Below are 22,815 nucleotides of genomic sequence, written 5' to 3' on the forward strand. Positions count from 1 at the left end.
AGCCGGATTTTAAAAGCCCTACGCGTGCAAATTCCGGCCTTTACGCGTGTGGCCGGGTCTTGTGCATGCTGGGTGAATTTTCAAAGAAGCCCAGGCTGAAGGGGCGGGGGGGAACCAGGCTGAGACAGCGCCATTGTTGGCTGTCCCGAAGGCTCACACACTGGCAGCCAGCCGGCGCGCGCAGCTCCCGAGCTGAAGTAAGTTGCGAAACAAAGAAAAAAACAAAAAACAAGGTAGAGTTTAGGGGAGGGGAGGAGAGGGATAAGAGGGAGGAAGTTTAGATAGGGGTTAGGGAAGTCCCCTCCCAGTCCGCTCCATAATTGGGGACGGCCCGAATGCGTCGCCGTGCAGAGGTCACATAATTTCTCCCCACCTTGCGCGCACCGCCCGCACATATGCACGCAGATTATAAAATCGGCGCACGTGTGTGTGCGGCCCTCGGATTTTATAACACGCGCGTGCCAGCGCACGCATGTTATAAAAATCGGTGCGTCCTTTATGAAATCTCCCCTAAGTGTGTAACCAAGGTAAAGTCTTCCACTAGCAAGTGTTTTCTGTGTAAGGATATGTATCAGTCTGTCTTGTTCTTTTTCCCCTAAAAGACGTGAAATGGGCCCCCGGGCAACTGCTTCTTTAGCCTACAGGTAAGAGAGGCCCTGGGAGCAATGAAGAAAATACCTTTGGGTATCTGCTGAATTTGTTTGAATCCTACAGATGTGTTGGTCGGAAAGCTTTTGATCTACAAAGACTTGTCATGCAAGGCCTTTGATCTGGTCCTTATCTTGTCCTCTTTATATAGTGGAGTACTGGTTTTCATCAGAGTCATATTTTCAACTGGTTTTTCCCTTGTGAAGTCTGCCTGTCTGAATTAGTCTTTGTTATAAGGTTAGCAGTGCCATTGTAGTCTATTTTAACCAATTCAGAAACCGCTGAGATATTTTTTTTTTTAAAGTAATTTTTATTCAGCAAAATGCTTAATACAGCTCATAAACAAAGAAAACCCAATAATATTGCGCAGCCACAGTACAAAGGCATTATACAATACAATAAAGTATAAAATATAAGAAACAATGGAGGTAAGCATTCCTCGGTTAACAGTCGAGCTGTAAACAGCCAGCCATCGCTAACAACCAATAAAACTGCATACCTGAATAGCAAAAGGAGACTAAAACACCACAACAAAAAGCAATTTTGCTTCATGTTTTAACATTTTACCACTCATACTCACACCATATCCTTTCCCATCACCCGCTCCCTAGCCTTCACTTCCCCTCCAACATAACAAATATTACCGCAAATTGATACGCTTACACACACCCTCAAACACGTACATATACATCCACCAATTGTACCTAAGCACCCATACATATGTATCTGACCCCAATCAATCAGTTCCCCCTGCACTTATCTTCCACTCATACCCCATTGCATCCCAGTCCGAGGCAGAAAACTGACATACACCCCCCCCCCCCCAAGTATGCTACTTCAAAGGCTGCTTACCATATGGATGTATACCTCTATTTAAGAATAGTTTGTTTCATCTCCTTTGGAAACTGATCTAAAACATTTTCCCATATCTCATTATATGCATCAGTTACCTTCCTATACGCATATTTTACATCTATTTGCGCCAACACCATATAGGCAGACATTCTGCTCTGTCATGTTGGATGGGCTTTCCTCTGTCCATTTAAGCAGTATATACTTGCAGGCCACAACCAAGTCTATAAGCAAAAACTGATCAAGACTATATTCAATATCTTCAGCCTGTGAAAGATCACCCAGAAGTAACGTTGCTCCTTTGTGGGGAAGCAGTACTCTTGTGCAAATACCAATTACTTTAATAACCTGATCCCAAAAAGATGTTATTTTACAGCAGTATAAAAACCTGTGAACCATGGTGCCATTCGCCTCTTTGCACCTTATACATAGAGTAAGTTTCATATGATACCGCCAGAGGTCATTCAGATAAGCATAAACAGGCCGATACAGAAAGAAACGCAGGAGAACGGGGAAGAGGGAGGAAGTTTAGATAATTAGAGCCCGCGGTAAAAGGAGGCGCTAGGGACACTAGCGCGTAGGGATGTGAATCGTTTTTTGACGATTTAAAATATCGTCCGATATATTTTAAATCGTCAAAAATCGTTAGAGCCGCGATACAATAACAATTCCCCCGATTTATCGTCAAAAAATCGTAAATCGGGGGAAGGGGGAGGGGAAGGGGGAGGGCGGGAAAACCGGCACACTAAAACAACCCTAAAACCCACCCCGACCCTTTAAAATAAATCCCCCACCCTCCCGAACCCCCCCAAAATGCCTTAAATTACCTGGGGTCCAGAGGAAGGGTCCCGGTGTGATCTTTACTCTCGGACCTCCGTGCGTTGTAGAAATGGCGCTGGCGCTACCTTTGACCTGTCATATGACAGGTCAAAGGTAGCACCGGCGCCATTTTCTTTTTTGTCCCCTGACGTCAGGAGCATAGGAGATCACTCCCGGACCCCCGCTGGACCCCCAGGGACTTTTGGCCAGCTTGGGGGGGCCTTCTGACCCCCACAAGACTTGCCAAAAGTCCAGCGGGGGTCCGGGAGCGATCTCCTACCGCAAATCATTTTTCCGCCGGCCGTACGGCAACACGATTCGACTGCAGGAGGTCGTTCCGGGCCCCCGCTGGACTTTTGGCAAGTCTTGTGGGGGTCAGGAGGCCCCCCCAAGCTGGCCAAAAGTCTCTGGGGGTCCAGCGGGGGTCCGGAACGACCTCCTGCAGTCGAATCGTTTTTCCGTACGGAAAAACGATTCGCGGTAGGAGATCGTTCCGGACCCCCGCTGGACTTTTGGCAAGTCTTGTGGGGGTCAGGAGGCCCCCCCAAGCTGGCCAAAAGTCCCTGGGGGTCCGGGAGCGATCTCCTACGCTCCTGACGTCGGGGGACAAAAAAACAAAATGGCGCCGGCGCTACCTTTGACCTGTCATATGACAGGTCAAAGGTAGCGCCGGCGCCATTTCTACAACGCACGGAGGTCCGAGAGTAAAAGAACACCGGGACCCCCGCTCTGGACCCCAGGTAATTTAAGGCATTTTGGGGGGGGTTCAGGAGGGTGGGGGATTTATTTTAAAGGGTTGGGGTGGGTTTTAGAGATGTTTTAGTGTGCCGGTTTTCGATTTACACGATTTACATGATATTTAAAAAACCCAAACTGCGACGATCCGATTCCCTCCCCTCCCAGCCGAAATCGATCGTTAAGACGATCGATCACACGATTCACATCTCTACTAGCGTGTCCCTAGCGCCTCCTTTTTGACAGGAGTGGTGGCTGTCGTCGGGTTTGACAGCCGACGCTCAATTTTGCCGGCGTCGGTTCTCGGACCCGCTGACAGCCACGGGTTCAGAAACTGGACGCCGGCAAAATTGAGCATCCGGTTTTCAACCCGCAAGCCGCGGGCTGATTTTAAATTTTTAAATTTTTTTATTTTTAATTATTTTTTACTTTTGGGGCCTCCAACTTAATATCGCCATGATATTAAGTCAGAGGGTGTGCAGAAAAGCAGTTTTTACTGATAAAGGGGATGGAATGGCCTCCTATGTGGAAAGACTAGAGAGGTTAGGACTGTTCAGCTTGGAGAAGAGATGGCTGAGGGAGGGTATGATAGAGGTCTTTAAAATCATGAGAGGTCTAGAATGGGTAAGTATGAACTGGTTATTTACTCTTATGGATAATAAAAGGACTAGGAGGCACTCTATGAAGTTAGCATGTAACACATTTAAGACTAATCGGAGAAAATTCTTTCACTCAATGCACAATTAAGCTCTGGAATTTGTTGCCAGGGGATGTGGCTAGTGCAGTTAGTGTAGCTGGATTTAAAAAAGGTTTGGATATGTTCTTGGAGGAGAAGTCCATTAACTGCTATTAATCAAGCTGACTTAGGGAATAGCCACTGCTATTACTGGCATGGGATAGACTTAGTTTTTGGGTACTTGCCAGGTACTTGTAGCCTGGATTGGCCACTGTTGGAAACAGGATGCTGGGCTTGATGGACCATTGGTCTAACCCAGTATAGCAGTTTTTATGTTCTTAAAGATTTTCTTGCCATTTGGTATGACGATATATATGAAAGAGTGCTTCCAGCAGGACTAAAGTTATGCAGCCATTTCTTCCCAGCTTTCGGTGTTTAAAGAACAATTTAAAGAGCGAGTCTCTGTCTGAATCTAACACATCAAAGTGGAAGATTTGGTCAGGTCCTTATCTGAAGACTCATGCAGGGTTGTTAAATTCAGACTCTCATCCAAAATCGGAGATCCAAAATCATTCTGAAGAGTCTCTTACTCCAATTTCTTAAATGGTGGAAGATAAAAGGCTTTTGCCACCAGGAGAAGTGATTGCTCTGGAATTTTAATACTTCCCTTAAGTATATTCTAAACATACCAACTGAAGGAACCAGAGGAATTTGGGGAAAATTAGTAAAACATAGATTCTGTTGTCTCACAAAATCTTTTAAATTCTCCAGCTTAGCAGATGAAATTATATTATTCTTTACAATTGCTTCCTGAATTCCCTCAACTTGTTTAACTTTACTTTCCATATCAGTCACTCATTACTCCATAACTTGCTTAAAATTCTCAAGAGCACAAATGTTATACTCTTAAGGAAAACTTTCTTTCATAACTGAGGCAATCTGAATGCTTATAGTCTTGCTCAGTCCCACTTCTAACATTAAATCAGGTCTCCACAAATAAAATTCTCCTCCTCCCTGAAGAGCACAGATACGTGGCCTCCAGTATGGTCTTCCCCAATACCAGCCTCAATGATTTCATCTTGCCCATTCAAACCTCTAGGTCCCATGGTGCTGAAACTGCCCACACTCACTGCTACCGCCACCATCACTATGTCCCCTGCAATTGCAGCCTCTCTACTGATGACATTCCTCAGCGATGGTGAGAGAGAATCTTGGGTGGCTCAAGCAGCAGCTGGATTTCATGGAGGGCTTCTCACATCAGGACTGAATGAAACACTCAAGCCTGGAGAGTATGAGGGCTCATTTCCCCCGTCCCTTCCTGAATCCCTCAATGGCCCTCCTCCTGATTTCATCGCTGTTCGCACCACAAAAGAGGCAATAAGACCAGAAGCCAATGGGTACATCGTCAGTGCAGGGTAACCCTCCAATTTCCCTTTCCTCTTCCAGACCATGGCATTTTATAGAAATAAAGACAGAACTTTGTGAAATTTTTAGACCATTGACTGAGGAGCTCTGAGGTATGTGACCACTTATGAGAGTACTCTCTTGGAATCGGGCATGTTTCAGTTTCTTCATCTCCCTAGATGTCATTCCAGTTCTATTTATGCAGTTGGAATTTGATTCCATATCTCCTGTTTGATAGTATTATGAGTGGTCTGAGAGTGCTCTCAGTAGAGTTGTGAAATATATAAGACTACTTCTTCGACCAAGTCTTCCTCTTCCTGGGATAAAAGTTTGGCTTATAAGCCTTCCTCTTCTTTTTGTACTTTCTGGCTTGATTGCTGATCATCTTTGGAGCCTGAATGCCCCTTCTATGACTAATGTCTGAGGATTAGATATGGTCCCAGCTACTACAAAGGGATAGTGTGTTAGTCTGGTATAGAAAAAATGACAGGAGTCGAATGGCTTCTTATAGACCAACCAATTTATTTAAGCATGAGCTTTCGAGGATAGAGGCCACTTCGTCAGTGCATCTGACGATCACAACCAATCCTCAGACACTAGGCATATGAGGGGCATTCAGTTTCCAAATCTAAGCCCCCACCGCTCCGGGGTGTACTCATAGTGACCCTCCCACTGCTGTGGCAGAGGCAGTGTTGTAACAGCAATGGGGTTTCAAGTGGTAAAATAAAACTTTACCCCTTATTTCTACATTCCCTCCTTCTTAAACATAGTTGACCTCAACATATTACTCACTCAAATGCCCCCACTTATCTTCCATCCAAAGGCAGGATCATCAAGTTTTAACTCATCTCAATCAATAGAGGTATCTCTTGGACATTTAAATTACATGTGCCAGTAGAGGTGGTTTTCCTCAAAACATATATCAATTTGAATAAATGTTACTGCAAATCCTCTCTCTATTACTCCAGCTCAGTTTCCTCTGCAGGTATTACCAGAGGTACTCTTTCGATACATTACAAAGTTATCATAATATACAGGTCATTTTCCCCTGTTAGACTGTATTGGCCTTTGGGGCAGAACATCATCATCCTGTTGAATTCCATTTGCTTCATATTCCTCTGTCTCTATTTCTTCCCAGCTTTCATCCCCAGGAAACTCCCAAGCAGGCCCCAAGTCCCTTGCCTCTTCAGGTACTTCTACCAGATACCAATCTCTGGTGCACCATCAGATTGTGCTTTGGCCCGTGTCTCCATTAGTGAGTTCAGGGATTAAGCACAATTTGATTTTATCCAAATGTACTACTTTCACCCTTTCATCTATGGATTTAGTCCTGTAGATAGCAGGTTCATATACCTGCACAACCTCACAGAGACATCTCCCTCAGGTATCCGCTATCTTTCCTCCCCCCTTCCACTCGAATTTCCTTCGCAGAATTCTAATGATAGCTCCTCTGTTTCTCCAGTCAAATTGTCTCGTCTGGTGTTGTACATTTTTGCTGGATGTTGCTTGGCAATATCATACATCATTCTAAGTTTGTGTAGGTACTGTTCAATCCAGGGATCCACACCTGCGGGAGGTTCTGCTATTTTGATATGCACGTCATATGGAATGCAAGCATCACGGCCAAATGGTGGGTAAAATGGTGAGTAGCCAGTGAATGGTGGACTCGACTGTTGTAAGACATGACTAGCTCAGGGAGGTATTCGGCCAATTTTCTCTTCTTGCTTTCTGACAGAGTTCGTAGCATGTCGTGCATTATCTGGTTGAACCGCTTGCACTGGGCATTTCCTTCCGGGTGGTATAGGTGGTGCGACTTTTGTTCATATCATACAACCGGCAGAGCTCTTTTATCACAGCAGACTCAAAGTTGAGTCCTTGTTCTGAGTGTAAACAGGCCAGACATCCATAATGCTGGATCCATTTTTGGACTATTGCTTTTGCTGCTGTTATTGCAGTCTGATTACTTGTGGGGATAGCAACAGTAAAACGTGTGAACATGTCTGTCAAAACTAACACGTTGCTCATCCTATTGGTGCTGGGCTCCAGTACAGTGTAGTCCATCGCCACAACCTCTAATGGATATGTGGTTTGGAAATATTGGAGTTCAGCTCTTTTCCTTGGGAATAAATCTTTTGCAAGCACACACCTTTCACACTTTCGAATCCAGCTCCGGACATCAGCTGCCATAGTTGGCCAGTAGTAGTCACCTGGAGATTCTTTAAGGTGTTCTCCTCTCCCAGATGTCCTGCATAGTCATGTTCGGATTGAATCATCTCCATTTGCAAAGCAGCTGGTACCAAGAACTGAAAAATTCCTGAAAATCCCTTGGTTCTTGTAGTTTTCGATACCACAATTGCTGCTTACATACCCCACAGCTTCTTCTGACTTGTGAATCAGGTAGACGTATTTGGTGATATTCTAGTCATTTTGGCCTCTATTATTAATTTGAGGTCTGGGTCCTTTTGTTGTAGCTGGTAGAAAGCATCCAGTGAATAATTGGCACAGACAACGGACTGTTTTCTCTTAATCAGCCAAGATTCTGCAGCAGTGGAGGGCTTTTCTTTTTCCCATATCAATCGCCAGATTTCATTTGGCTCAATTTTTAGAAAATATTTCTCCTCCTCCATGGTTTCTGGTTCATTCTGCTTAGGTAAACAGGTCAGGGCATCCACGACGACATTTTGTTTACCGGTTTTATAGCAGATCTCAAATGTTAACTCAGCCAGCTAGGCAATCCATCTTTGTTCAACTGCTTGGACATTGGCGGTCTCCAGATATTTTAGTGGGTTGTGATCAGTTCTCACAGCAAACTATTTATACATGAGGTATTCATTTAATTTCTCGGTAGCCACCCACTTTAGAGCCAGTAACTCTAATTTAAAATATCTGGAGACCGCCAATGTCCAAGCAGGTGAACACTCTGACTGTTGTAAGCCCTGACTAGCATACAAAATTACCCACTCCTGTCTGTCTTGTATTTGACTGAGTACTGCTCCCAAGCCTTTAAAACTACCGTCTGTGGTTAGAAAGAAAGATAACTTGAAAGTAGGAAATGCCAAGATGGGCGCTGAGATCAATTTTGAGATTAAAGTCTCAAATGCTTGCTTGCATGCTGATGTCCATAAGAATGGTTTTGGCTTCTGATTTTTCTGTTTTACAAATCAGTTGGTGTAAAGGAGAAGCAAGTTGAGCAAAGGCAGGCAGAAACCTCCAGTAATAACTGGCAAATCCCATGAATTGGCAAACTTACTGATTTCAGAGGTTGCCAGTTTCGTAGAGCTGCTATCTTGTCCGAGTCAACAGTCATTCCTTTTTTAGACAGCATGTGACCCAGGTAATTAACCTCTTTAGATAGTAGTCTGTACTTGGATGGTTTTAATTTAAGTCCGCACTCTGCCCATCTCTGAAACATCTTGTCCAACCATTCCAGATGACTAGGAAAGACTTTTGAAAATATCAGAATGTCATTGAGGTATAAGAGTAGAATGTCAAAGAGGTATTCACTAAATGCCAGTTCCATCAACCTTTGAAATGTAGCCATGGCATTGCAAAGGCCAAATGGGATTTGGGTCCACTTGAAGAGACCAAAGGGAGTGATGACTGCTGTCTTTGGTTGGTCTCTCTCCTCCATAGCCAATTGAAAGTAACCAGAGGTTAAATATAAAGAGGAGAACAGTGCAGCTTGCCCAAGTGCATCCAATGACTCATTGATTCTTGGCAAAGGGTAGGCATCTTTGGTGGTGATCTGGTTCAATTTTCTGTAGTCACAGCAGCATGGAATTGAGCCAACTTTCTTTTTATGATAACTGCTAGAGAGGCCCATAGACTGTTGTTCTTTCTCAGGATTTCCTGTGTTACCAGGTCTTGTATATGTCTCTTACATTCACTGTTTACATGCGGAGAGACCTGCCTATACTGCTGTTTGATTGGGGCCACATCCCCAGTGTGACTGGCATGTTTCACTACTTCAGTGTACCCAATGTCTGGGTCAGAAACTGAAAATACTCTTTGATGTTTCTGGAGCAGCTGCTGCAGTTTTGTCTTTTGCTCCTCAGCCAACGCGTCCCAGGGCACTTTCACTGAGATCTCTGGTGTGACTTCCTCATTCATATCTAGTTCAGGTTCCCGGACCCCTTGATGTACCCTCATGATTTCACCTTCCATTGTGAATGAAACGGGTGTTATGGCATGTATTTCTGCAGGCCAGATTTCCTCTGCAATTTTTGCCCTAGATGCTTGATGTATAACCCTCTGTCCAGCATTTATTAGTCTCACTGCTACTTGTCTAGGAGTGACTAGGATTTTCACTACCAGCACCGTAGATGGAAGACTCGTAAGACTAGTACTGGTCACCACCACGTTGTCTACTGTTGTTTATTGCAGATGAATGCATTTGCCAATTAGCATTGTTTCAATTAAATGGAGCAACATGATTTTTTTAGGTCCCACCTTCACATCATCTTGTTGTTGTAAAGCGTACAACACCTTTGGCAGCTTCAGACCTTCGTTTAGGCCAGCTCCAATCTTAGACAACTTAACCTGCAACACATTCATTCCCAGTATTCCAGGTACCTCTACCCTGCTCTGATGTGCTGCTGATGCATTGTCTGGAACTATGAATTTACATTTCTGCTTTATCCTCTGTCCAAGAGAGTCTATATTAGCTTCCATGCACCCAGTACTGGTATTTTAGGCCATTTGCTGCCGTCAGCTTCACCCAGCTGGCATCTTGTAGCCTGCGGTTCTGTTCAAAGTTGTGTTTGAAATGAGTAACAGTAATGGTGGTCACATCAGACCCAGTATCAAGGTAGCATTTGATTTTTATCAGGCCAATCAATATATCTACTATTGGACTTTTCCCCAAGGGCCCGCTGTTTCTTTATCTCCCACTCAGTCATTACTTTAGATGGCCCCTTTTGTAGTCAGACCCGCAGAGGTAGTTGGCACTTCCTCAGCTCCCATATCTTCTGCTATCCTTGTTCTTGGCTTTGCACTAGTTGGTTTGAGCTGGAGCGAAATCACTTTCTGGATGGCTACGCCATTTCTTTTCATTCTCGCACTCCCAAGCGATGTGTCCAGGTTCCTGGCACTGGAAACAGATTATCTCTCCCTTTTCAGTGCAAGGAGGAGGAAAGCTATGCTCTGCATATCTAGGTTTCTGCCCATATCTCTCATTCACTTTTCTCAGGTTATATACTTCCTGGCACTGTGGATACAGCCCATCATATGTCCAAGGCATTCATGCCACCGACACCATCAGATAAGTATTCTGTTGTAGCTGCTGCTGCTGTACAGTCTTCTCTTGCCGTTGCATTCATCCTGCTTCCCCGCGGGCAGAAGCTCATCATCATTTTACTTAGTTGCTCCATCTCAGAGGATGCTCTGCTGTTGTGGCCCTGACTGCTACCTCACTTCTATTGCACACCAGCAACCTGGGAGCCATCTCTTCCATCATGTAGCCCTCTTTTTGTGCTGTCTACAGGATAGCTAACTGGAGCACTTCTGGGAATGGTTTATCTGGATATTCAATCTGACTTTTCTGAATTTCTCATCTCAGGTTACCATCTTGTAAGCCCAGTGTAAATTTCTCTTTTAACATCTTGTTGGGGTCCACCAGGCACAATGAGTCTCGGACCAATGCTCTAATTTCTCTTGGAGGCTGTTTACAAAGGTGCGTAAATCCTCCCCTGGAGCTTGTCTTCTGTCATGGAATTCCTTCAGCCTCACGCTTATCAGAACCTTGTCACCATATACTACTTGCAATTGAACAAAGAGATCCTCAATATTTCTGGGCTTGGGCCTAGCATATTTGACCGATCCGCCTGTCCGAATAGGTGGCCTTTACGATCTCTAGGTGGTCAGCCTCTGGCAGGTGTAACACCTTGAGCACTGCTTGGTCTGCTCGATCCAGTCCTCTACCATAAAGTCACCTGGCTTTTTTCGGAAGTCCAGAAAATCTGGGATTTTTCTTCTTGGACGTGTACAAGGCTGTTAATCTGGACCCCTCCATGGGCCTCTCTGTCTGCACTGCCTCTGTATTCAGGCTGCGCCTCCTGTGACTGGCAGATTGACTCTCCTGCCTCCTTATTCTTTCTACCTGCTCCTCCAGCTTCACTTGCATAGCACCATCTGTGCTTTATTTATTTATTTCAGAGCTTTATATACCGAGGTTTAGCAATTAGCCTTCACCCCGGTTTACAGAAGAACAACTTGTTACATAGAACAGTACATGGAATATAGAATGGAATAGGTTACATCAAAACTGTTAGGAGACTGTTCTAGAACTAATTTTAAACGCATGAACCAGGTCGCGTCAAGTTTAATTTAAAACTTTAACAGTAGTAAAGAAACTCAGAAACGAGTTAGTAATAACCAGACAAAATGGCAAAGAGGTATGCAAGAGGTTAAGGTGGGGGGGGCGGGGGAGAGAGAAAGGGGGGGGGATCGGGAGGGAGGGGAAAAGAAGAAAGGAACGGGGGGGAGCGGAGAGCGGGGAAGAGTGGCGGGGGTGGGGGAGCATGGGAACTCTTAGTGATTGCACGGGTGTTGTAGATGATGGGGTTGTGAAGTTTAGCCTACGCCATCTCTGTGCTTCCCAATTTTCACTCATTTTAGCGGATTTTACTTCTACCACTTCTTAGCAACATAGAATCCCCTCGCAACCTGAACCAGGGCAGGATAGAAAGCAGCGGTTAACCCAGGAGAGATGCCCTCTATATACTTTGGACAAGGGTGGTGGAAATACAAAATTTTTAAACAGGTTTGAATCCTGTGAACGTGATGCCAAATCTAAGCCCCACCTCACTCTGAGGTGTATTCATAGTGACCCTCCGCTGCGATGGCAGAGGCAGTGTTGGAACAGCAATGAGGTTTCAGGTGGTAAAAAAAAAAAAAAATCTTTACTCCCTTATTCTATTTTAACCTCGGGTTACATAAAGACTATCAGCAATCAAGCCAGCAAGTACAGAAGGAAGAGGAAGGCTCATAAGGCAAACTTGTATCCCAGGAAGAGGAAGTCTTGGTGGGAAAGAAGTGGTCTTAATATTTCACAATTCTATAGTGAGCACTCTCAGAGCACTCGGAGTCCACTTTGTCAGTGCATCTGAATATACATAATGCAGATTGCCTAGGAATCCTTATAGTGTAGCTCTTTTAAAAAGTTACTGAATTAGTCGCATCCTGTGTGTTGGCAAAGTACACAAGAAAATTGTTTTTCTGCATTTTCCTGTATCAGTTTTTTCTTTGTTTTTCTAAAAGTAATGATGCCAAAGCTATGGAGAAATATGTGGTGCCAGACTTTAGCACTGCTATATTTTTTGACCTCATGATTCTTGGGTTTTCCCCCACTGATTCCTATTGAACCTGGATGACAAAGTATTTCAGAGCCTGCAAATGCTTTGCACCTGCTAATGGAATGGAATGGAGAGCAAAACAAAATGTATATATCGGAAAATCCAAAAGTGGGCAGCTAAATTAGGCGCTTATATTCAGGCAATCTAAGGTGCCTTCATTTGAGTTGAATGTAGTTTCCTAACTTTAACATTAGATGCCTTAAACTGTTGTTCTTAAAGTCAACTATGGCTTCCCTTAGTTAAGGTACAGTAAATCAGTGCTGGCCACCTAACTTCATTGATCTGATCTGGTCCCAAGCATTTTTAAGGCACCTAGGGATTTAATTAGGGAGAGGGAAGGAATTTTATTAAGACAGATCTAAAAGTTAGGCACCTAGATCTTTTGAATATTGGGTTCTTAATTACACAGCTAAATGCCTTTGACAATTGTCTTCCCACTATTCGTTTTCACACTATTCAGTGCTATTCTACCTCCCACATAGCCTCTGTTCCATGTATTAGCAAATACTTTTATTCGGTGGCTTGTCCAAATTGCTATTTATCTCAGCCTCCTCTCTGGCATAAAATGAGTAAACTGACCACTAACTTTAAGTGGCTCATTGGGAAAGTTCTATGTAAGATAAGTTTGTAAGCCCTGTTGTACAATCTGAATCTTTTTTTTTTTTTTTTTAAATCTTTGCAATACATTTGCAGATGCTCCTTTGTAGCATGCAGGTACCACCAGTCAGTCAGTCTATGAATAGTCACTCCTACATCATCATATGTGCAACATTAATAAAATGGCAGTCCTCTGTTCATCTTGATCACACTATGACAGTTTTTGCAGATTGAATTTGACAAGTATTGGAGCCACTTTCATTGATTTTCTAGAAAAAGAATAAAAGTACCTTTAAAAAAGATTTTTCTTATTTTGTATAATTCAGTATATCAGAGTTTGAATTATATACTATATACTATATACTCTGCAAGTTCCCCCTACTAAATCCTCTCTAAGCAAAAGAGCGTTATCTACATCTGGGCCAACTCTTTGGAACACTCTCCCTCCTGACCTCCGTCAAGAACAATGTCTCCTAACCTTCAAAAAAGAATTAAAACTTGGTGTTCAATCAAACTTTCCATGAAAAGCCTGGTTCTCCTTGATGCAAGTCCCAAAACATGAATGCAAGTCCTATGACTAACATTCGTGGACTTTTTGGTCTTTCTTTTTTCAGCCCTGCAAGGACACATTCTAGTTTTAAATAATGTACGATATTTATTATCACTTTATTATTTATTTATTCTTATTTTATTTTACTATTATTCACCATTTTATTTATTTTTGCTCTCGGTTCTCTATTGTTCGTTGATCTAAACTGTTAAATGTTTCAATGGGTTAATGTTCATGTTAAATGTATCGCCTCCCAGCGAAGTTTCTGTTCCTGTAAACCGGGGATCTATATATAGGAATATCGGTATATAAAAATTAAAAATAAATAAATATACTTGGTTGACTTATGACTATAACAAAATTCTCCACTCATTACTCATCCAAATGAACTAAAAATAAGATATGCTGATAATTTTTCCCCACTCCATCTCAAATGCCTCATGATAATACTACAATTAAATTTTAGTCAGCTTCTATTAGAACTGAAAAGCTCTAAACTACTTCCTGTTAGCAGTTTGCTGTTTCACACAGAGAATCCTAGGCGTTTGGGTCAATTAAAGTGCTTTGTCAGAAATATGCTCTTGATTTCTTTGCACTTGGATGGGCACTGAAATTTGCTTGCTGTACTGTTCATCGGAGCCTGCCAGAGAATGGGTCACTTGGAGCTTTTGTACTCCCTGCTTATTGGGCGTATGCTTTGCAGTGATGAGTGTTCCCGTATTTATATGATTTCTGAATGCACTAATGTGAAACTGGACTGTGTTTTGTGTAAATAAATACAATTTGATATAGGACTACATTATTTAAAAAAAAATCATTTGAAAAGAAAATAACTTTAAAAAATTGGGTTGGTTGTGTGGATGGGAAGCTGATGGTTTGTGTTTGAAAATATATATCCAGCCACTAGTAGTTCCCTTTCCTGATTATAAAGAGCATTTCTCTGCTTTACAGATTTTATTTGTTGGTTTTTTCCTTGTGCCCTCTAGGAAATACCTTCCTACTCTATCTGAATATAACGCGTTGTGAGCTAAATCTGATATAAAGTCATATAAACCTTTTAAAAGTTCACTTTTTATATATATTTGCTGCCACTTGTGGATTACTTTGACAATTTGTTTTCTTTGGCATTTAAAAGCTCTAAACCACTGCCCTAAAAACATATCTAAAATGTTCTAGAAATGCTTGTTTAACTGAATGGAAGACATAATTTTCACTTGCATTACAAGCACTTTCATTGCTTTCCCAAGAGCACATAACTCAAGTTATCATCTCTGCTCTTTTCCAGTACTGTTTAAGCAGAGCGGAAGCCAGACGTGACGCAGCTAAAGTGGCTCTTATCAATTCCCTCTTCAATGAATTGCCCAGTCGCAGGATCACCAAGGAATTCATTGTAGACAGTGTTCAAGAAGCTGTCTCATCAACCAGTGTAAGTGACAAGCAGGGGGCTCCTCAGACATCCACATCCTCATCAGAAGGAGTAACAGGAACATTCACATTACTGGGGAAAAGTTAAGGCGATTGATTTAGAAGTGTCCAGCATGTTCACCCTATTAATCTTGTTTCCTGCTGTCTGATAGGTATGGAAAAAGACTAAGGATACATGAATTATGCTCTGGACTCTCCTTTCAAAATAATTTTTACAAGCACTATGGTTCCTGGCAGTACTCTTTTTAAAGTAGCCCAGAAAATCTAATTTATACATGACACGCAGACTACAGTTTCATTTGTATCTATAGTGGTAGCAATGCTGAAACCATTGGGTACAGCCACCAATTTCCTGTGGAAGCTCAAAGATAGATTCTGTGGCAAGGGCTTGAAAGTTCAGTGGCAATTATGTGGCCCATTTGCATGATTGTGCATATTAACTTAGGGTGAGGGCCCCAAAAGTCCCTGCCCTGTCTCTTTCTATCAATGGGAGGTGTCTCTACTGGCACTAGGCATTGATGTCAGAGAGGAAGTGTAGTGGTTTTACTGACATACTCCAACTAGGAGGTGTCTTGAATTGAGGAGATTCAATATAGTGGAGAAACCCAGACGTTTCTCTGCTGTTTCTCCACAGGCAATCCAGGACTCAAGGCTGGAGACCCTGGAGCTGCAGAAGAGGGAGTCACATGCTTGGAGCAGCCGTGAAGGGCTCTGAGCAGGAATCTGGGGGTGATTCCTAGTGAAGGAGAGGATTCTCCATATTCCTTGTTTTAGGGCGATTGCACCCCATGTTTTTGAGAGAAGTGGATTTGCATTCAGGACCACAGTAGGCTCCCAAGACTATTGATCTGCAGCTGAAGAGGTTCTGCATCAAGAGAGTGGCAGTAAGAGTCTTTCCAGTGTGGACTGCCAGAGAATTCTCAATGGAGAGCCACAGTGGAATGAGAAGGATCTCAGTCTTGCATAGGGGATCTACCCTATGATTTTAGAGGAGGAGAAAAACTATAAAGCTTGGTTCAGGTACCAAAAAGGGAGTCACACAGAACTAGGAGATCACTAAGAAGTATCCTGAAGGGTGTTTTGCGATTCAGAGGATTTTGTGGTCATGTGGATTTTATTTCTGCTAGGGATATCATCAAAAGACGGGGCACTTTTTGTCAAGCCAGACACATTTCACAACTAGGAGTAGCCTAGTGGTTAGAGCATCAGAATGTGAACCAGAAGAGTCAAAGTTCAAATACTACTGATGCTTATTGTGACTTTGGGCAAGTCACTTCACCCTTTATTATCTTAGGTACAAACTTTGGTCATAAGTCTTCTGGGAATAGGGAAATACATACAGTACCTGAGTTTAATGTGCTTTGAAGCATCACAAAAAGCAAAAACTTTTTTTTTTTAAGTATCTCAGTAAAATTTTATTTTGGAACAACCCCAACCTTGTGTGGCTGAGTAGTTTGGCACCATTTTGAAAGATGGCATCAACCGGCCTGGAGCCTAGGGGGCACTCTGGGCTCCACTAGACACCAGGGATTTCTTCTCAAAGCATGAGGGTGGTCTGGGGGTGAGCTAGGATGGGGAGAGACTACTAGACAGTAGGAACTAATTCAAGGAAGTGGGGGGGTCGAGGGTGGGGGTTAACTAAACACTAGGGTCTGCTTCTAATGTTGGATGGGGCAAGGAGACTGGATGCCTTGTGGAGATAGGTTTGGAACCCGAAGAGGACAATTTATTTAAAGTGGAAGTGTGTGGGAAGGGGGATGGGCATCACTGCATGGCATTAAACATTTTTGTTTTTATATTGTTAACTGTGGGACTGCCTCAACAAATGGGGTGGTTGGGGCTTTCGTCAGACTCCAAGGGGAATTATGGCATGGTTCGGGGGGGGGGGGGGAATGACTTATTTTGGGCCGCATGGACCTTTAACATAATGGCGGCCCTGAGAAAAGTGGCCCGCCATTGCGCATTTTTCCCTGGTTCTCTGCGATATTTTTTATCTCAGGTTTTATGCAAGATAAAAACATCTTTGGAAAATGGCTGCAATATTTTACCAGGGAGGGGCCTAATATCACATGAATGCACCCCTCCCTCCCATAATATTTCACACCTCTCATGGTAAAATTTAGCAGTATAGTAAATTCATCTAAGTTAGGGGCCTAAGTTAGGCACTTATTTCCAACTGAACTTAACTGAAAATTCACTTATATTTAGAAATGTAATCTTAGATTCCTAAATTTTTCTCTAATTTTCATTTTCTAAATCTGTGTTAAGAACCTAACTTTTTTTTATATGCCCTAACTCTACCCCTATAGCCACACATTCTTCAGGCTCATAAATTTAGATGACTAGTGAAACTAGGACCCTAAATTTAGGAACTCAGCCCTAATACATTTTCAATAGGGCCAATTTAGGATCCTACCTGCCAAAGTTATATACCTAAACCTTTTAGTCAATTAACCTGCTAGTAATGCAAAAATCTCTATAGTGTGACAAACTCCTGGAGTTGGAGGGTGATCCACAGAGCCTCACAATTTAAAGAATCAAACACTTTGGTCAGATCAATGATGGTGAGAAACATTGCTTTATCCTGATCCCAGCAGTTTTCTTGGATCTGTCTGGGAGAAAAGATCATGTCTTCAATGCCCAAAGAAATAGTCAGAAGCTACACTGAGTTTCCACAGAATTAAAGACTAGCAGGAATATAAAATTGTTGGATGTTGAATGTTTGTTTATTCAATTAAAAATATAATCATGTTGCAACATTACTTTGAAAGTCATAGGTATGGCAGAGTCTGGGTTTTGTCTTATTTGCTAAGAAGGGTAAAAGTTGTCCTACTAAATAACTGCTTACAGATTTCCAAAAGAAAGAAGATTTTGCTATTGTATTTGATGGTAGAATTCTAATTCTTAAATTGTGAATATCTTCCAGTTTCATGAACTGTAGCATTCAGTTCATTATATATTTGAATAGAAAAAGCATTAGGAACATAATACTATTTTGAGTCTAAGCTGATCAGAGTAATATTCCAGTTCCTAAGTCACATCGCACCATCTCAGTTTTCTCTCTGTCTATAATGTTCCTGGTTCTGGAATAAAGCAAATGTGGCTCTTATGGGAATGATGGTTTCCAACATTTTTAGCTTCATGAGTGGCGACAGGTATAGTTAAAACCATCCTTGCAGGACAATACTGATGAAAGAGGCTTTCAACTCTTAAATATATATCATTTGCAATTTATTTGCTCTGTTAGGGTCTGTGTGCCATTATAGGAAAGCCTACACATATATTAGAAACACAATATCGGCACTTAACATCCGTTCTTACCTATTTCCTTTCCTTCACTTGTTTATGTTTTCAACTGTTTCTTTGTTAGATCTAAATACCTCTGAAATACTTCCCCTTCAGCCCCCAAACAGATTGGATATTATCCATTACTTCTGTAATCAGTGCTTTTATTGCTTCATGTGATCTGCCTTGGATCTACCTCTAGGAAAAGACGTAATATCAAATGCTTATAAATAAATATTAACTGTGAATGAGGTAGATCTGGCATCTACATGACTCACTTGAAAGCAAGAGACAGTTTGGAAGCTTAAGTCCTTGCATGCAGCATGGCAGCTCAACCTCTTAAATAAAACTCCTGCTAAAAAAAAAAATAGTACAAGGTCCATCACCTGGTGACCTTGACCTGCAATGAATCTGACTGATGCAACACAGTTGCCACTGATGATGGCATCCAGGTAGCACTATTTGAGCTTCATTGGCATCACTCCCCACCCCCCTTGCTATTAGCAAATTGAAAATGGGGTCTACCCAACAGGAAGATAATCAAGCTGATATGCAGTAACTAGATAAGTACGCAGGGGCAGCGTAATTCACACCTGAATGTTGACCTTGTCCAGTTGATCACCTTCACACTGTATTGTCCTGTAACAATGGTAGCCCTAAGCCACCCCCCTTCTTTTCAAGCTGATTTTTTTTTTTTAGAGAAGGGGTTAAAAATGAGAAAGAAGATGAAGGTGGGGGCTTGAATAAAAAATTGTTCATTTTTCTAGTGGGAATGCTTAACCTTTGCAGGATTATGGATGAGGGGTTGGGAAGGATCTTACTACATAAACTATTATATGGGCTTAGGTAGTAAAGTTCTTTCTCCTTTTTGTGCCAAAGAGAAGAAAACTGCTGAGTACACAGAACCCTAGGTGAACTGCTGCACCTCTAGCCATGTATGGAAGCCTGGACTACATCTAATCCGTGAATGAAAGAAGGGCTTTATTCTCTAGCATTGTGAATCTTGTATACATTTTAGAAACAGAAATCCACACAGTTAAAGGAAAGAAAGTCTATGATTTGTTTATACATGAAATGTGAAGGCAGTTCGATGTAGTTCATCATTTTTATGGAAATTTCTGAGGTACACTCTTTGTAGACTTCTGGGTATCATTTTCCTTAGGGATATTTAAAAGCTAGCATAAATATTTCAACAGCAGTCTGTTATCAATACTGCATTTAATAGCCATACATTTGTTGGTATCTTCATACCACTAGCTATGGTAGGAAACCCCTGACTTTATAGGGTTTGCTCAACAGCATAAAGCTGCCTTTACCCACTTACAATCAAAAGAGAACTTATCAGGGATAGGGATAGGAGTCAGGGAAGGGAAGGAAAGGAAAAAGGACTTTTGTTATGTAGGGCAGCTTGCGGGATGTCCTCGCCATACTCACCCCGGACCCCTCTTCCGTGGTGGACCCCCAGCCTCCTCTCGCGTGGCAGGATGCAGCCAGAACCCCTGCCTCTAGGGCATCCCCATAGGTGCACGTGCGCCCGGTATCACTGCATTGTCTGATAATGGTGCATAAGACTGCAAATCCGTATGCAGAGGGTAGGATGACTGAGCTCCTTAACACTTAACAGTATTGTTTGTTGAGAAACTAATAGCTTTTAATCTGTTTTACCTAAAGGGAAATTTCAATGATGCAGATGATCCAAGCACAAGCATTGGAGCCTATCATTATATGCTGGAGTCAAACATGGGGAAAACTATGCTGGAATTTCAGGTACAAATGAATCCTTACCGATTGAACCCATCACTGCTCATGGTAAAAATATGATGGCAACATGATGTACAGACATGAGAGGGCCAAAGAAAGCAAAACATTTCTTGGATGAAATATTATCTGTTAACTCTTTGTTGCTTATCATTTTTCCCAAAAGTCAAACTGTAACTGCACAATTGTTCTTTGAATTTCTACAAACAACTCTTGCTGGAACGGCTGGACAGATAAGTCGGCATGGATTTAAATAAATAAGTCAGCGAGAGCTGTTTGTAGAAATTCAAAGAACAATTGTGCAGTTACAGTTTGACTTTCTTGAAAAGATGTAGTTTGCAATTCTATAGATTGAGACGGCAGATTTTTAATCCACGCACACAAACATCAAATTTCACAGAAAAATATTCGGCTGATGGAGGTTTGTTCATGATTACATAAAAGAGATATCGCCTGGTTGGGGATAAAAATAAGTATGAAACTTTCCTCTCCAGCTAAAAAATTTTGTTTCAAAAAATTTTTTGTCTCTAAAAAATGTCTTAAAAATATTTTTCAAAAAGATACAGTTGGGAAATTTAATTATATATTTTGAAAGATCTGAACAGAAGAAATTATTATCTTATGAGGTGATTTTGTGGTTGAAATTATACCCTTTAGGGATGACCACAACTCCTTCTCCTTTAGGCAAGTCTGGAGATCTTGATCTTGCAGCTTCCCCAGCCTCATCTGACCCAGGGAGTGGAAAACCTGTCTTGGGGTGTATCTGACACCTGAGCTACCAGGCTCACTGTTATCAGGGATCTGTTCAGTATCACTGTGAACTGATTGCATACAAGTAGAGCCAGGTCCTGAGGTCCTAAAAAATGGTCACTGCCCTTTGGCCTAGCTGCCATGTATGTCCTGGAATTCTGCACTGGATATTTCACCAAGGGGTTCACTGCCTTCAGGCTTAATAGATCTCTGCTGCCTGCATGATCTGTTTTGGATCTATGCATTGTAACTTTTCCCCTTTAAGCTTCATATTCCAGCTAGCAGTCCACTGTTACCAGCGTCCCTTGAAATCACCACTAGCTCGCCAGCATTCAAGGCCTCAAATAAAGTGAGGGAAGAAACTCATCAAAATAAACCTGCCTCTAGGAGGACTCACACACTTCTGGCAGGATGTGTCATAACTATGTAAGGATATTGTGCATAATAAGATGCCTCACATCATTGGTCATTCCTATTTGATTAGATCTATCCACCATTATTTTCTTATCTACAAAGCTGAGGGTGGAGTCACTCCAACCCTGCACCTTTACAAGGAAAGTTAGACTGACAAGGCAAGATAACATGCCCTGTCCTCGATAAGTCCTTTTTTTCTGGCCTGCAGGATATAGGTGACCATAAGTCTCCTGGGATTCCAGTGAAGATGCTATCCACTGCCACCAAGGAGGGAGTTCACCCTGACCATATCCACATTTGGACACTCTGCACGTTTCCAGAACTACTGATCCTCATTGGAAGTTCCATCCCACTGGCCTCCAGCTCTCCATAGATGCTCCAGAATATCTGCTCTCACCTAGTTTGTTCTCTGTAAAGAGATCACTTGGAATGAAACATAAGAAATGTCATACTGAGTCAGACCAAAAGGTCCATGACAGAAAGAGAGAAAGAGTTAGCTATCACATTTTGTACCCCCAGGGTATGTTTAGCCCACACCATTACGTTGAACTGTAGGCATGTCAGCACAAACTAAATGAGCAGATTGATTACTAGTTTGCACATTGCTAATAGCTTATTTATGGTGTATACCACACCCATATTTAATGCACCAGAAAACCCTACCTGTTATAGAACCAGTGGCACCAGATAACTAGTGCCACCATGATTGACAAAAGCTTCAGAAAGGTGATATTTCCCCTTCATTTTTAGTTTATTTTTTTTATTTTTCCTGGGAATTTAACACTGTTTATTACAACAAGAACATGAATGATATCTACCTGGAAAAATGGTGAGTCGTTTTTTCCACTTGTTTCTCCCCCATTTTGTAATAAACAGTGATAATTCCCAGGAAAAAACAACATCAAACCCTGAAAATGAAGGTCCTTGACAATTCAGCTAGCCAGGACACAGTGCACCAAACTCCCTGGTACTATACTCCAAAACCAGCACCATCTGATGTATCTGAGTATAACTGTTGGATACTGGTGCTACTGGAAAATGATTCGATCAATGTACTTCTTGAGAAATGGTTTCCACACTCTTAAGTCTTCCTGCAGGGCTTCTGTGTCTCTGATGTAATGATGGCTACTGCACATACCTAACATGGAGGTGGACATTTGGCACCAGATGACCCATCCCATTGGCATTACCCAACATTCAGGTTTCTGTTGAGGGACTGTATCTGGCAAAGAGTTACTTTCCTCACTAAGTGTATCATCTGTTTCAGCTCTCTGTTTCAACAGCTTCTCCTTGAACCATTTCTGCCAAACTGAGTCTATATCCAGGAAAGTTATCACCTAGGATGAGCCCTTTTGTTTTTTCATTCGCATGCTAAATTCTTCCGCCATCACCCAAAAGTCCTGCAAAAAATATGCACAAAATTATGAGGCAATGGACTGACAAAGAAAAAAATCATTCAGTGGACTATTTGGAAAATCAGCGCTAGGCACCTAACTTTTTCCACACTCTAACTCCTCCTGTGAAGATGTCCACGCTTTAGGGGCCCTGAA

The 22,815-nt window shown here is 42.2% G+C and overlaps 1 protein-coding gene across 1 annotated transcript in view; it reads left to right on the forward strand.

Annotated features, from left to right (window-relative positions):
- LOC115100193 (protein limb expression 1 homolog) overlaps positions 1–21,638 on the forward strand; it is a 138,308-nt gene extending 116,670 nt beyond the window's left edge. The window contains exons 3-5 of the mRNA XM_029618514.1: positions 14,919–15,059; positions 20,015–20,152; positions 21,474–21,638. Coding sequence (XP_029474374.1) covers positions 14,919–15,059; positions 20,015–20,152; positions 21,474–21,638 — 444 coding nt within the window. The remainder of the gene's footprint in view (positions 1–14,918; positions 15,060–20,014; positions 20,153–21,473) is intronic.
- The last annotated feature ends 1,177 nt before the right edge of the window (positions 21,639–22,815 follow it).

Source organism: Rhinatrema bivittatum, chromosome 1 (genome assembly GCF_901001135.1).
Source record: "Rhinatrema bivittatum chromosome 1, aRhiBiv1.1, whole genome shotgun sequence".
Lineage (NCBI taxonomy): Eukaryota > Metazoa > Chordata > Amphibia > Gymnophiona > Rhinatrematidae > Rhinatrema > Rhinatrema bivittatum.